General features: G+C 39.2%; 1 protein-coding gene across 1 annotated transcript in view; it reads right to left on the bottom strand.

The window, feature by feature from the left end:
* Positions 1 to 17,630, bottom strand: part of UNC5C (unc-5 netrin receptor C) — a 346,592-nt gene that overhangs the window by 9,959 nt on the left and 319,003 nt on the right. Inside the window, exons 13-14 of the mRNA XM_063458624.1 lie at positions 11,561 to 11,729; positions 8,432 to 8,665 (exon numbers count right to left, since the gene is read on the bottom strand). Coding sequence (XP_063314694.1) covers positions 8,432 to 8,665; positions 11,561 to 11,729 — 403 coding nt within the window. The remainder of the gene's footprint in view (positions 1 to 8,431; positions 8,666 to 11,560; positions 11,730 to 17,630) is intronic.

The raw sequence follows: 17,630 nt of genomic DNA, 5'->3' as shown, positions 1-17,630 counted from the left end.
GAATCCACATTAAAGTTGCATTCAGATCACTTTAATAACAACAGATAAATGTAAATTGCACAAAATGCAGTAACACATATAAGGATTTATTCATTAGAAGATGTAGTGAAATGTAAAAGGCTTATTTCTTTATTTTGTTCGTTCCCTGCATTTGCTGTTTTGCGAATAAACCCTTTAATATGGCCACAGACAACAATCAATCTACCCGTTTATTGTATCTATTTCTTAATTATAACATTAGAAATGTTTTTACATCACTTTTCTGTGGCGAATAATCTTGCTACCCCAAGTAATTTACCAACCCTACTGGTAGGGAAGACAATGCACTACCTTCATGACACATATATATATATATATATATATATATATATATATAATATATATAATATTTTTTGCCATTTATTTATTTTTTTATTTTGCCTCTATTTTTTTTCTGCTTTTAACTTCACTTTAAGAACACAGTCTTTACTATAAAGACTCACTCTATTTATTTGGTTAATTCGTTTCTGCAACATCTGAAATAATTTGATGGATCTTCAGAGGAGTCTTAGGTGACTAGCTGAATATATAAACTATGATTTTGCCTGTTTATTAGTGTCCTGAAAAAAAGTTAACATAATTAGGAACCAGCTAGATTCCAGTCAATGCAAATCAATCACTTCTTGTTTACTTGTGCTGTGGCCTAATTACCTCATTAGAATGTCTAAAGAGCAATCAATAGTAATCATCTGATTATAATAGATCTTCATTTATGACTAAAATGGGTTCCCCTAATTCAATAAAATAGATATATAGCACCAGAGTATATCAGCACTGCAGTACCACCCACCAAAAGTCTATCTCTAGCATGTAAGTTCATTGAGCAGGGCCCTGCACCCCCTCTGTTCCTGTACGTCCAGTTGTCTGGTTACAATGTCTGTTAGTCCACCCATTGAACAGCGCTATGAAATCTGATGGCGCTATATAAATAATAAAATAATAATAATAATAATTTACATAGCTGAATAAACAAGATGGGGAATATTTGAATAATATGTATTTACTTGAGGTGCATTCATAAATAGAAACTACAGCTGACAAGCGACCTTTGTAATATTCACTATATATAATAGCTAACTAAAAATGTGGCTGTGCATCATGGGAAATTTTGTCATAAGCGTCTGGATCCCTCATTTAGCAATCATGTGTTTTGGGAGATATTTCCAAACTTTGATCGATCTTGTCAGTTAGACACATTTAGTCACATGGTTCCTATTTAACCAGTTAGGAAACATCAATTTCCTTTATATCTACTGTACATAAGAGGACACACCCCTTATCATGTAGCACTGGCGATCCTGGAATATTGTGGAATACTGGTGCCATATTGATAAGGGGGGGAAAAAAATAAAAAAAGAATTCCCAACGAGTATAGAGAAACGTTCAGAGGCGTAACTAGAAACCACAGGGCCCCAGTGCAAAAATTGCCTTGGGGCCCCCCATACGTCTACCCCCCACCCCATAGGTCCTCACCCCCATACATCAAAACCCCACCCCATACGTCCCCACCCACACCTCCCTGCCTCCCCCACACATGCAGGCAAACAGACACACAAGCAGACACGCACACATACATGTATACACACACATCATCACTGGGGCCCGGTCGCGCTCTTAAAGCGCCATAGCGCTGACCGTGCCCCAGGAAATCCTTTGCCATCGGGTGGCCCCAAGAGTATGGGCCACCCGGTGGGATCCTTCAGTGTGGCATGGCTGATTTTCCGCGCATTCAGGGCCGCAGCAAAATGCTGGTGGACAACCCGGTCGCAGGTGTCAACAGGGCAACCGGCCCCCTGGAATGATGGACCCGGTCACAGCTGCGACCCCTTCTACCACGGTAGTTCCACCAGTGCTAACATTTATTCGAGATGTGACAAAATAAAAATAATCTAGGTATAAATTACTTTAAAAAGGTGTTAGTCAAATGTTATGCAAAGGGATCAGAATTAATGCTAATAAATCTAGTAATGTATCAACCAAAAGGCAGTATGGTGTAACAGTAAGTCATGTAATGCTTAATAACAAGATTGAAGGACTGTAGCGTTAGATATACACATCTGTATTCCTAACGCTACAGTACTGATAATGCAGCCCTTAATAAATATACCCCCCCTGTCAGTGGCGTACACACAACCCATGGGGCCCCGGTGCGAAAACTGATCCGTGGGCCCCCCCGCGCGCTTACTCTGTGCGGGCTGGGGCCGCAACACATGGCGGCGGGCACCGGGTCGCAGGGCTGCGACCTGTGTGACCGCGGTATGTACGCAAGTGCATGCATAAACACATACACTTAAAGGACCACTACAGACACCCAGATCACATCAGCTTAATGAAGTGGTCTGGGTGCCAGGTCTCTAGTTTTAACCCTGCAGCTGAAAACATAGCCGTTTCAGAGAAACTGCTATGTTTCACTGAGGGTTAATCCAGCCTCTAGCGGCTGTCTCATTGACAGCCGCTAGAGGATTTTCTGCGATTTTCTGCGAAAATCACAGTGAGAAGACGCTGAACGTCCATAGGAAAGCATTGAATAATGCTTTCCTATGGGCGGTTTGAATGCGCGCGTGGCTCTTGCCACGCATGCGCATTCGGAGCTGAGAGGCGGATCGGGGCGGAGAGATTCCCAGCGCCAAGGGAGTCCGGCGCTGGAGAAAGGTAAGTGCTTAAGACACACACACTCTCATGAACAGACGCACACATTTACTGACAGACACACACTCAGTGACAGACATACATACACACTCACTAACAGATGCACACAAACATACTCAGTAACAGACACACACACTAACACACTCTAACACACACACTCTAAGACTAACACACTAACACACACACTAACACACACAATCTAACACTAACACACACTCACACTCACAAACACACACTAACATACACTCACACACTAACACTCACAAACACACACTAACATTCAAACACACACTAACATACACTCACACTCACAAACATACACTCACACTCACAAACATACACTCACACTCACAAACACACACTCACACTCACAAACACACACTAACATACACTCACACACTAACACACTCACACTATAACACACTAACACACTCACACACACTAACATACACTCACACACACTAACACTCACAAACACACACTAACATACAAACACACACTAACATACAAACACACTCACAAACATACACTCACAAACACACACTCACACTCACAAACACACACAAACATACACTCACACACACTCACACACACTAACATACACTCACACACACTAACATACACTCACACTCACAAACACACACTCACACTCACAAACACACACCAACATACACTCACACACACTAACACACTCACTAACACACACTAACATACACTCACACACACTAACATACACTCACACTCACAAACACACACTCACACTCACAAACACACACTAACATACACTCACACACACTAACACACTCACTAACACACACTAACATACACTCACACACACTAACACACTCACTAACACACACTAACATACACTCACACACACTAACATACACTCATACACACTAACATACACTCACACACACTAACATACACTCACACTCACAAACACACACTAACATACACACACACTCACTAACACTAACATACACTAACACTCACAAACACATTTTTTTTTTAAATCCCCCCAGCCTCCTTACCTGTGGGAGAGCTGAGGGGATTCCCTGGGGTCCAGTGGTGCTGCTGGGCTCCTGGGGGGCCGGTCACCCGGCGGGCAGTCAGGCTGGCCGGTCCTGCGGGCGCGCGAGGGAGCACTGTCTCCTGTGTGCTTCCTCTTCAGCTCCCTCGCGCGCCGCACTGATACCGGAGCCGGAAGATGACGTCATCTTCCGGCTCCGGTATCAGTGCGGTGCGCGAGGGAGCTGAAGAGGAATCACCTAGGAGACAGTGCTCCCTCGCGCGCCTGCAGGACCGGCCAGCCGGGTGACAGCAGGGCCAGCCTCGGGGGGCCCTGAGGTGGCCGGCTCTTGGGCCCCCCAGGAGAAGAGGCTGGCCCAGTGACATACATACCGGAGTCGCAGGGCGGCCGGGCCCCCTGGTGGGCCGGGCCCGGTCGCAGCCGCGACCCCTGCGACCCCGGTATGTACGCCACTGCCCCCTGTAATGAGTAAATAAAAGTAAAATAAAAGAAATTTAAACAAAATACTCACCCTTCTCCAGCGTCTAGTCTCCCTCAGCACTGCCGCAAGCTCCTTCTTTAATTAAGTCATCCTGTAGGTGTGCCTCCAGGATGACGAACCAATCAAATGCTCAGCATTGGGCACCTTAGGTGCATGTGCAGCACTCAATAAGCCTAAGATTCTGTCATGGAGAATCATTGAATACAATGATTCTCTGTGGTCAACAGTGACCGTGCTGTTCATGCAAGCGACATCAGCGTATTTTACGGTATGAGTAAGATTCCTGACTCTCATACCTAAAGGGCTTAGAGGCATGCCAAAATAGTGGACAAGGTGAACAAGGTGGCTTAGTAAAACAGGCCCAATAAATATGCCACTAAATGTGCCTTCAAGGGCACTTGTATCTCAATAGTGAGCAGAAAATAAGCAAGCTAAGTTCCCTATTTCTATCTGGTGTGGTAACAAAAATAAAAGTTGAAGTCAGGAAAAAAGTGCAAAAAATATTGTGGTGCTGCTATCACCTAGTGTGATCACTCTAACACACAAGGATATACAAAGTGCAAGTAAAGATAATGGTGTGAGCACTCATTACATGCAGTATAAAAAGTTTACAAGTACTGTCTTGGACATGTATTTATTCCCACAAACTCTATACCATTTGCATTACCCCCATGGACTTCCAAAAAATGTTTTGATACACTGTTCAGGGTAAATTTCCTGTTAATGTTATAAATATGTTTCCTGATTCTTATTTTTTAGTGTTCTAGATGTTTTGCCAATATACTGAAATGTAATGCAAATGGTATAGAGTTTGTGGGAATAGAAGCAGTTAAAGTACATTGGAGAGGAGGAAATATTGAAAGCCTCCTCAGTATCTCAAAACTGAGATGAAATGGATTTTTAATATGGAATCACTGTCCCCACATGGTCTGAATGCAGACTTTGAAATTAATTCATGTATATAATAATCTGTGTCTTATATTTCCCCTAAGAGTTCTTATTCAATTATTTTAGTGTATTTATGCTTTTATACTTATAACTGTATTTTCTCTGTATAACTCCCTTTTTCTGATAACATTCCCTCTATATTTTTTTCCCTTTTAGTAGGTTTATTTATTATTACAATGATCAATGCTTTTGCACTTTATAAAATATAAGGACTTGGCAATAGACTGGCACTTATTCCTATATCGGACTTTTTAAAATGGCGCCCACAACCATTCCGGTATACGGCACCGAAGTGACGTCATGAAGACGTCGGACGACGAAAGATGACGAAAACGGAAGTAGAAAGGTACAGAAGTTGCGGTGATGGGAGCCAAATTTCCTGTATAAAGACAGGAACAGTGGAGATAGACGTACAGCACCACTTGAGGAAGGCTTTATCGACGAAACGCGTCGTGGCTCATTTTATGGACATTTTTCTGTTATTGGTTTTTATTTATATTTTTTTATCTTGTATCAATAAACAAGTATTTATTTGATCCTGTATCCTGGACTAATTGTACAGACTACATCCAGGGAGGATTCATCTAGACCAACACAGAACGTCCTGCTCTAAAAGGTTTATCTCCGCTACAAGTCTATAGTCTGAGTCAGCTTTTTTAAGTGACTCAGCAACGTGTGAGTTTAACCAGTTACATATGGGCTTTGCATATATTTATGACAATATTACCCTATGGTTCTTTTATGTCTTGTTATTTTAGATACATGTCCAAGACAGTACATTATCTTTACTTGCAAAAAAAAAAAAAAAGACTAAATGTGTGCCAAGCAATGAAGTTGCTCAAGTATCATCAAAATAAAAAATGTCTAAGGAGTATCCTTAAGTGACACAGCCCCCAGCAGAAACAAAGAACACTGACGTGTTTCACTTGTCAAGTGGTTCTTCGAGAGGGAGCTGCTACTCTGTATCCTTGAATCTTGTTAATTACAACATGACTTACTGTTACACTTTACCGCTTTCCCTTGCTCTTGGTTGATACTTTACTAGATTTTGCTAACATTAATTCCATTCCCTTTGCATAAAAGTTGTCTGATACCATCTGTGAAAACATGACTCTGTATCTTATTAAGTAATCTATACCTGGATGAATACATTTTTCACATCTCAAATTAAAATATCCATTCTTTCTTTATACCCCAGTTCTATCCGTAACATTACATGAGCTCCATAGTTTTTTCTCTGTATGGTGTCATATTTGTTACTGCTGGCATCGCAGGACAACATTAAGTAATAGTATTATAAATACTACTTCCAATGAATAACTTTCTGCCTAAGTTTTCTGTGTACCTCACAAAGTTATCCCTACCAGGGCCGGCCTTAGGGGTGAGCGAGATGTGCGGCTGCACAGGGTGCCATGGGAGCAGGGGGCGCCATGCGGCCGACACAGCTCACACATGGCCAGCCAGGATTATAAAAAAAAAAATATACATGTGTGTGTGACTGCCTGTATGTGACTGTCTGCCTGTGTGTGTGTGTGTGTGTGTGTGTGTGTGTGGCTGTCTGCCTCTGTGTGTGTGCATGTCTTTCTGTGTGTGTATGGCTGTCTGCCTCTGTGTGTGTGTGTGTGGCTGCCTGTGTGTATGTGTGTGGCTGCCTGTGTGTATGTGTGTGGCTGCCTGTGTGTATGTATGTGCATGTCTGTGTGTGTGACTGTCTGCATGTGTTTATGTGTGTGTGTGTGTGGCTGTCTGCCTGTAATTGTATGTTAGTGTGTTTATCTGCCTGTAACTGTGTATGTATGTTACTGCCTGTACCTGTGTGTTTCTGCCTGATCCTGTGTGTGACTTTCTGCCTGCGACTGTGTGCATGTGGTGGATTTGACAGTGTATATGTATAACTGTGTGCATCTGACTGTGGGAATGTGCACACATGACTCTGCTAAAATATACACCTGCATTCACACATAGGCCTAAATGCATACATACCCATTGCACACAGCCAATAAACCCAGAACAAATATCACACACAGCCAACACATAGCATACATATCGCACACAGTCATCACACCTATCACATACACAGACAACACAAGCATTACATCATATTATAGTGAGATGTATTACAGTGGAGCTCTGATATATAAAATGCACATTACTCTGTGTTTTATAGTTAGGGAGCTTGGTGATACACTAATAGACACATTACTGGGAGTTTTATTGTTGTGGAGCTCTGTGATAAATGGAGAAGTAGCGCATTACAACACATTTTTATTCCAAAGAGGTCAAGGTAAATAAGTATAATCCAGAGCTCCAAAGCAAACCCACTCACAGTATTATGTGACATACTTAGTCTGCTCCTCGATAATGTAGGGGAGGCAGTCTGGCCTGCACTTTTTTTGGCTGCAGACCATAAGCGCTGCCGCAGATTACCACAAGACACTGCAAGTCCCTGAGCTTGCGAGACAGTTACGCATGGTCTGTACCCAGTGGAGGGGCAGACCAGATTCAGATCAGCATGCTCCTCTCCCAACTAGGTAACAACAGGAAAGGAGGAATGAATATTTGTTTTTAAATCATTGTTAATTTAATAAATCCACTATACAATCACTACACTCCTATACACACACACACACACACTATACATGGATGACACACACACACACTATACATGGATGTTTTAGGCCTAAAGGCCTAAAACAGGCACTGATCCTTACTACATTTCCTGGGACTTTAGCCACACATGTACTCAATAACATTGATTTATACTGACAATGTACACTGTTAAAGAGTTTCTGATTTTGATGTATATGTAAGATTGTGGTAAAATTTGCTTAGGGTCCACAGAAACACCTATCTCTGTGGACTACAAAGCTCACTCAGTGGCCTAGTAAAAGGTTTACTTAAAATTACTTAGGTTTCAGCTGCACGCATAAAAATGCATTTATGTGTATATTTTTAGATATCTTCAGCTCAATAAAGCTAAAACAATTTCCATACATTTTCATGCTATACCTATCTATTAGTGGCAAACTCTCAAAAGTACATATCAAATGATGTTGTCAAAGTGATTATTGTATTGTTGTAATTGTAAATAATAGAAGCACTCAATATAATAGCACTTTATATAAGAAAAATCATATATATTTATATAGTGAAGTTCAATAGGGAATACTTTTGTAGATAGAAATGTTGCAAAACAGACTATGTTCACGAGTACTATGTTGTAATGATAACTAATGTGTGTGTCTGTGTATGTTTGTGTTTATAAATTGATGTTAACATACCTTAAGTGCATCCTGAGTATCATCCAAGCAATAAACTCGAATGCTGTATTCCAGAGATGTGCAGGTTGTTGGTCCGAATATCGCTAAATTAAGTCTCTTGGCTGATGATTTGCTAGTAGACTGTCCCACCAATGCATAGGTGCTTAGAGTCTCTGTGAGTATGTGACAGGCCTCTGAATCCAATTGGATGTAACAAGGAGTGGTGAAATTTTCCTCTCCAACAACCACAACATTCTTTATAGCAAAGTACGGAGGAAAAAAAAAACACAAATTGATGTTCATTAGTTCATCCTGTCTTTTTATCACAATTTGGGTTAAACAATTATAATACAAATTGCGGAATAATCTAATTAAGTTTGAGTTAATTAAGAAATATGATGAAACTGATTGTCTCCTCTCTGCAGTATATGATACCCATTAAAGTGAATAATACATTATAGTGCAAGCCTTTCACATATCATTTTTACACGGTAAAACGGTAAAAGATGTTACAAGCAGTAAATGATATGCCTGCCCACTGTACAACATTGCCGAATATTTTATTATGCTATGAGGAGCTCATCTAAAATAAAAATATTTTATAGTTATTACAAGAGATCTTAACCCCTTAAGGACACATGATGGAAAAGGAGGAAGTTTATTTATGAAGTTGTGTCCTTAAGGGGTTAAAAATCAGATGGCATCAATACTAGGCCCAGTTCTGCTATTTTTGTAGCAGCCACTAGAGGTCAGCAGCTTTCATATGAAAAATTACATTTATGTTAATGGACAATCTTAAAGGAACACGGTAAGCACAGAAACTGCTGCATCTCTTTAAAGTGGTTATCATGTCTGGAGTCCCCTGGAGCTGTCCATCCATTCAGTTTTAAACAGAGACGATCACAGTGCCCATTGCTGGTATGAATTGGTATGACTAGAAGTAATTGTGTAATCTCTGCCTTACCATATTTCCAGTAGAATCTGGACTGCGGTTGGCCAGAGACTCTTATTTAGTGTTTAACTGCTCCAAAATGGTTAAACATTGAATGGAGGAACAAGGACAGAGAAATAAAGGCACTGTAACAATCCAATGAGATGAAAAAGTTATAGTGTCCCTATAGTGTCCCTTTAATCAAAGGGGTCTCAAACCAGACACAGTAATACTGGTCAGAATGTTTCATATACCTCAAAACGTACAACAGGCCCCAGAATAACACAAGTATGTGTACAATGTACATGTGGATGAAGCATTATCTTTTATTTTTCACCACTTATAAAAACATACATGGTAAATATAATATACAGGATGAGTAAACAATTTTAAATCCCGGCAAGGGACTGTTCCTTTTTAAGATAAAAAAGAAAGATAATAAAATTAAAGCATAGTATAATATAGCTGCATATGATGCTGCGGTCTGTTGCCCGATGATATATTACTTCAATAAATATCGTAAGAGCAAAATTAACAATTCTAAAAATATATTTACATAACTTTGTATGATGTTGCTGTCTATAGTCCAATGGGAAATTGTTTCAATAAATATTTTATTTTAAATTAAATAATTATAAATAAAAACAAAAAAACATTTATATAACAAGTGTTTTTTTTTTTTTTTTCCCCAAGGGGTCTAAATCATTTAATAGAAAAAAAATCCTTAAATATAAAATAAATATTATGCTGCATTGCTGATTTTTTATAATCAAAATGTAAAATGTTTCACAACATGAATTAAATATAAATGTTGTTGTTTTGTTTTTTTTTAAACATAGCTGCCAATATGAAATACTGATATAAAATCAGTAAGTGCTAAAACATACCAAAATAACCATGTGCATGTGGCATGGTGTGAGATATGGTCTATAAGATACTGGTGCCTCCTGTGGTTAGTCTTTCACAGATATGGTTTTTAATGTGTATGAGCAGCTGTGGTAAATATCTGTTGCAAGCAATGCATCCAAATAAAGATATCACGAATGACCTGCAGGCATTCCCGGGAGAGGTGGGAAAGTCGATCAAGTAAATGCAGTAATAAAACCGTAATCAGGAGACAACCTGTAGTGACAAGGCAGATTTAAATGCAGATCCAAAATCTGTCCACTAAGTGGCGCTAGTATCAAGAATTTAGCTTTCCTGACCTTCTTTCAGTTGTATGCTTGTCACTAACAATCACTACGGAAATCTAGAAACCAAAGGAAACTCAGGGATATCTTGGCCATACCAGATGTACTGTGCAGCTGGCCAAGTTAGCCAAAATACTATTGTTTTACTAATGACTGAAGCGGTAATGGAGAAGTTCAGATCACCCTTAAATATTATGATAAAGGAGAAATGATGTGTTCAGACCTACAGATGTCATGCATTATTTTATTTCCTTCATTCCTCACAATCCTGATCCAATTAGAGAACAGATATTGATGAATTGGGCTCCTCATAGCAAAATGGAAATATATATTATTACGCTATAGCTGTGTCCAATGTGTGTGATGACAGTATAACGCTACTGTTATTATAACATTAAAAGCAATATGGTGGATAAATATTGTTTCCAGTAAAGTAAAAGGGAAGTGAAAAATGAATAGGATCAGCAAATATAACAATCATATATGTTATTTTTGGTTTGTTTGTTTACTTAGCATTATATCTCTGCCTTTATAAAGTCCGAAGAAGAGAGGCAGGTAAGGACTTAAAAGATGGCATCTGTGCCATAAAATAAAGAGTGAGTGGCTGAAGAGAGAGTGGACCTATAATCAATGGAGGTGGCACTAAAAAGAAGTGCTGGGTTTTAAAAGTAGAGAATGCTGGGAGGAGAGTTCAGGGCCTTATCAAGGGATAGACATAGGTTTCAGGAAGGATTTTATAATGTGTGGGTAAAATGGTGGAGGGGTCTGGGAGGACATGATGAGAAACACAAAAAATAAAAAGGGAGATGACTGATAAGAACATATCTATAATGAATGTAGTGAGTTACTCCCAATAGGTAGGAAGGGGCTCTTGGAGATGATGAAACAAAGATGGAAGTAATTCAATGATGGAAACAATAGGTTCTTTGAAGTGGCATGGTACATGGAGGTAAAGGGATCTACAGTGAAGACATTTTCATGATTACTTTTGTTGCCAGAGATAGCCATCACTAGCCAAAAGTAACTCACCTCCCACTGTCCTTGCCCAGACTGTTCCTTTAGTTGGATTTTCCATTCTTCTGCATTGGTTTCCGCACAGTGGTGCATTGTGATAATCACAGGTCGCGTCATCAATGCTCCAGGTGGACCGCAGCTCACTACTGGAGTCAGAAGTGTCTGGCTGTCTTCTATGGGTGGCCTGTTGGAAGAAGCATCTCGTTTAGCAGATGTACATGGAAATACACACAATGGGTTATAATGTTATAATGAGGAACATTCTGTAATATGATCTGTTACCTTAATTGAATTTATTTGCTGAAAGATTAATGTCATGCGAAAACTCAGTGTCCAGTACCCTCATTAGTATATCACCACCCCACAGGGCATAGAGTGCCAGGAGTAGCACCCAGCATGGGAACAGCGAAGGTCTTAGGGATTCAGATTTGTTTATAATCTCCACCTGGTATTTTTGCCCCACATATAATGTGCATGATGGGTAGGGGACTTTATTTGAGACCTACAGGACCCCTCTGGTATCTGGTTAATTTTGTATAACTATTTGCTGCATTGTCTGTTCTGATGAATGCAGAAGCACTTTGCTGCTTTAGTCAGTGCAAGTTACAACATTGATAATAGTAGATAGGTTTGATGTCATGAGTGCAGTAAATAAGGTTTTTTCTTTTTTCTGCAATATGGTACTTCTCTGTTTGGACTCCTATTAAATATTAGGTCAATTATGAAAGGTTTTCTTCAATAGTTAGATGATGTTACAGGCAATAAGATCAGAACAGATTTGTGGACATACTTATTTAGGTTTGGTTAGGTATCATTTTCCCAATTGTTTTAATGTAATTTTGCACCGTTAATAAATTATTTGTCAACGGGCATTGTAAATTCTACAGTAAATGCATATATTAGACTGTAAACTCGTTTGAGCAGGGTCCTCTTCAACCTATTGTTCCTGTAAGTTTTTTGTAATTGTCCTATTTATAGTTAAATCCCCCTTCTTATAATATTGTAAAGTGCTACGGAACCTGTTGGCGCTATATAAATGGCAATACTACTACTACTACTCCTCCTACTACTACTACTACTACTAATAATAATAATAATAATATTGCAGTGAGAATATACAGTTGTAATCAAAATTATTCAACCCCCATTGAAAATTAGGGGTCATAATTTACAGACTTTCAGCTGTTCACAATGAACAAATCAAACAAAAGCAAATAAAATAGCTCAACACAAAGAATGTTTCAAGTGGTTTCCCCAAATTCAACTGAAAATTAAAGACTTCTCCAGTCTCAAAATTATTCAACCCCCTTAATAGCATCTCTCACAACAGCACATATATGCAAAACAGGTGTTGTCTCAAGCACACCTGATGCAACTACTCAAGGACTTCATTGGTTGCACCATGTGTGCTTGAGCTGAAACACTTGAAATACCTGAACTGGCTAGGGGTTTGTTGAGTGTCACATTTGACTGAATGTTAAAAATATGTCAAAAGAATGGTCCACAGAGTTAAGAGAAGAAATCAACGCCCTTCACAAACAAGGAACATGATACAAAAAGATAGTGAAGGGAAGGAACTAAACATTTCTAAAGAGACTGTTGGAAGCATAGTTAGCAAGTAAGAAGTTGAAGAAACAGTGGTTACACTACCTAGATGGGGCCGAATATCAAAGCCATTAATGGCTGCAATCAGATTTCTGAGAAGGCAGGTTGTGAAAAACCCTCTAGTGACTGCAAAAGAACTGCAGCAAGACTTGGTGGCAATATGCACTGAGGTTTCAGTGAGCACAATAAGGCACATATTAAGCCCAGAAGGTTTCCATGCCAGAAGTCCAAGAAACACACCACTAGTGATCCAAAAGTAGAAGATAAGTTAGCTCCAATATGCTCAAAATCATATAAATTAGCCACATAAATTTTGGGATTCTATTCTGTGAAGTGATGAAACAAAACTGGAACTTTTCGGCCCACTGGATCAGCAGTATGTCTGGAGGAAGAAGAAAAAGCACACTGCCTACAGGTAAGCCTGTGGCTTTGCATCGTCTGGCACTGGAAACCTGTAGTGTGTGGACGGCAATATGGATTTATTTATTAAAGTATCAGCACATCCACAGAGAAAATGTCATATGTCATGCCATCTGTGAGGAAGCTGAAGCTTGGGCATCATTGTACCTTCCAACAAGACAATAATCACAGACATACCTCAAATTCCACAAGACCCAATTGCAAAAGATGTCCTAGGAAATTCTACAGTGGCCATCACAGTTACCTGACTTGAACCCCGTAGAAAATCTGTGGTGGGATTTGAAGAAGGTGGTTGCAGCACACAAACCCATGCATATTACTGAATTGAAGGCCATTGCTGATGGGCTAAGATTCTTCAGGAACGCTGCCAGAAGCTGGTGCCTGGGTATGCAACTCTTTGCATCAGGTCGTAACATCGAAATGGTAACTACTAGATACTACGAAATACTTGCCATGAAGGGGTTGACTAATTTTGAGACTGGAGAAGACATTATAAGTTGAATTTCTGTTGAATTTGTAAACTACTTTAAGCATGTGTTGTGTTAAGCTATTGTAATTGCTTTTGTTTGATTTGTTCATTGCAAACAGCTAAAAGGCTAAATAAACAGGATATTCAATGGGGGTTGAATAATTTTGATTACAACTGTAGTAGACTTGTCAGATGAGCAACATATAACGGTTTTCACATGGACATTGAAATAAGCCATAATTGTTATTTTTCTGGAAACCAATTAGTAGGCCAAGATTAGAGTGAGTTGGACAAATTAGAGCATTGTTTACTTTACGGATAGTTTGATAGACACGATACACATGATAGACACCATAATAAACTGGAAGGCTATGTGACAATAATACAATTACCTACCACTTACAAATATTGTATTATTTCTGAAGTGCAATTTAATGTTAACAGCAAGGTATGTCTTCAAAAGACTGGCGTTTATAAACTAGAAAATAGCTTCAGCAAACTAAAAGTGCATAGATTTTTGACTGCTTTGAAAGAACAGACTAATTGCAGTTATTTCAGTAAGAAAGCACTGAAACTTGGACAGATTTAATATAAAAAATGGAACTTTTGACTAGAACCTTCTTTCAGACAATTAATTGTCATAACCTCACGGCTCTACACTGTTTACAAAATTGCAGTTCTCTTATTCCCATTTAATTTATCTGTGTTTCACATATAGATTGTTACTTTCATTTGTCTGGTCTAGACAATAATGAATGCAATCACTGTGCATGAAAAGTAATGAGATGTAGTGAATAAACTTCACTTTATTGTCATAGAAGACCTGTCTAGAGATGAAAGATTTAAAACAAATTAAATGTAATTAGTCTGGTGTTTTAAACCTGGGACAAAAAAAAGAAAAAAATGATGTTGTATTGAAGCTCGGCAGAGTAGAATTAATAACATACAGATAATAAGCATAAAAGTATTCTATTTAAGTTAAACACATTCTGTCACTATACTTTTGTATTCAGAAAACAATGCATTAAAGGGACACTATTGAGTTAGAAATAAAAATGTGTATTTCTAATGCAATAGTGCCCTGGGGGCCATTTAGTTCCATACCTGCAGAAGAAAAAAAGGTCTTTTACATAACTCTTCTCCTCACAGCACCGGCCTCTGAGCTGTTGTCCCAACTCCTTGGCTGAGATCATCGAGATCGATGATCTCAGCCAGTCCAATGCTCTCCCATGGTAAAGCATTGTGAGGCTAGTGCAAATGCATGGCAAAATACATCTTGAGACCATGTCTATAGGGTGCCTTTAAAGAGGACTTATCCTCTTTTACATACAAAAAGTTGTTTGTTTGGTTTTTTAATTTGCTTACTTTCTTTTTATTTTAAACTACGTACGTTACTGACAAACGCTGGGCAAAGTGTGCAAATGAGTTAACTCTTGCAGTGCTGTAAGCACAGTGCATGCGCACATGTACAGTAATACATTGCTACTTAATAAACACTCATTCAAATATATACTGATATTATAAGAATACATTTTCACCATTAGGCTAATTTAAAAGATTTAGTTGAGTTTACTTGCAACTAACCTTAAAGACAAATACCCAAATCCCTTATTTAAACGATCTAAGGGTTTGTTCACTAAACACTCAACTGTAAAGAATTTATATAGTGTCAACATATTCCGCACAGCTTTCCAATAATACTACATACAAAGTAGTGTTGACAGACACAAGAGGTGCAGAGGGCTCTGCTCAAAAAACTCATCTAATTAAAAACTGAATTTTGAAATGTAAGTAACAAATAGCAGATTTTTATTAAAAAAAAGTCCACAACTCTGTTACTGTTACATATTGTTTTTTATATTCTAAATGCTGCTTTTTTTTATTTTATTTTTTTATTCACTTCCTTTTGATGTTTGTGAATCAACCCCTGTATTTTAAATGGAGACATAATGAGGTGACCCAAGCGAGTTGGCACGTAAATATGTGCCCCTGTGGATGGTCTCTGTAGATTAAAAGGACAGAGCTCTTGTTGTTTATAGTAGACTAAGGGAAAGCCCCCCTAAAATGAATAGCTCTATTAGACAAAAGGTTGTAGTTTGCAATATAATTTGATTGAAAGGAAGCTATAGAACTCAGCCATTATAAAGAATCTCAGTAGACATCAAACATTTACTAAATAAGTTATATGGCTTAAAGGGACACTATAGTCACCTGAACAACTTCAGCTTAATGAGGTTGTTCAGGTGAGAACAATAGTTCCCTGCAGCCTTTCTCATGTAAACATTGTATTTACCTCCAGTTGCAGTCACTCAGAGTGAACCAGAGGGACTTTGGAGTTGATGGAGGCATAATATGCCTCCATCCACTCAGATCTGCTGTCAGCAGAGCACAGGGCAGCACTGCACAGCATCCTGTGATTCAGTATCTCCTCCCTATGCATGCAGACACTGAACTTTCCTCATAGAGATTCATTGATTCAATTCATCTCTATGAGGAGATGCTGATTGGCCAGGGCTGTGTTTGAATTGTGCTGGTTCTGCCCCTGATCTGCCTCTTTGTCAGTCTCAGCCAATCCTATGGGGAAGCACTGTGATTTGGATCAGGCAACCACATGTCAGCAGACTGCTTGTTTTTCTGAGTCTAACAGCATGCAGATTTACAGCTTCTGTCTTGAATACAGTAAGATTTTTACTTTTGTTCCTGACCCTAAAGTGATCATTTAACCTTACTTTAGCTTTGTATAAAGAGCTCAATAGATTAGCATTTCTTCTAGAGAATGCTCATATAAGTATGCAGCACACATAACTGCAACCTGAAAACACATTAAAATTCTAAAAAATAATGCTAAAAAAAAGTGTTATATTTTGCTGTACCTTGCTTTGCTAATGATACAGACTCATAGGGAACTATTAATGTACAGTACAGGAATCATGTGCTCAGTAAAGCGTGCATTACAGCTCTGTTGTAGCCCATGGATCAGCGCAGCTAAGAGGAATAGGCCTTGACAGAGCCAGGAGGTAGGCAGTTGTCCTTCCCACCCTCCCTGTATTTGGTTAGGTTAAGCGATTTCCCGTTTTTTTTCACAGCGGCGGGGAATGGCCTGGTTAAATCGGAGGGCAGGTGGAGGAGAAAGGGGGCATCCTGTGGTTTTAGTGTGGATTGGACAGTGTTGCACGTGGTTGGTAGGTTCGAGCTCGTCGGTGGCTCCGAACCTGAGGGTGTGGTGGTGTCTTGGTACACCCCTACAATGGATATGGTGGGTAGTGGTGACTTGGCACACCCCTACAATTGATATGGTGGGTAGCGGTGTCTTGGTACACCTCTACAAGTGATATGGTAGGTAGCGGTGTCTTGGTACACCCCTACAATTGATATGTTGGGTAGCGGTGTCTCGGTACGCCCATACAATTTAACCAGGTGGAAATGTGGCTATATTGGGCGGCCAGTTTTTGTATTAACATGTTATTTGGATTGTTATCTATTGTTATTATTGGGGGGTCATTGCCAGGGGAATGTTATGTACATGGGGGTGTTAACTTTAATAAGGTCTGTTGGCAATTACCCCATTTGTTATTCCTTAATTATTTTATT

This window comes from Pelobates fuscus, chromosome 6 (genome assembly GCF_036172605.1).
Source record: "Pelobates fuscus isolate aPelFus1 chromosome 6, aPelFus1.pri, whole genome shotgun sequence".
Lineage (NCBI taxonomy): Eukaryota > Metazoa > Chordata > Amphibia > Anura > Pelobatidae > Pelobates > Pelobates fuscus.
The sequence above is the reverse complement of the archived record's forward strand: the minus strand, read 5'-3'. Positions and strand labels throughout refer to the sequence as shown.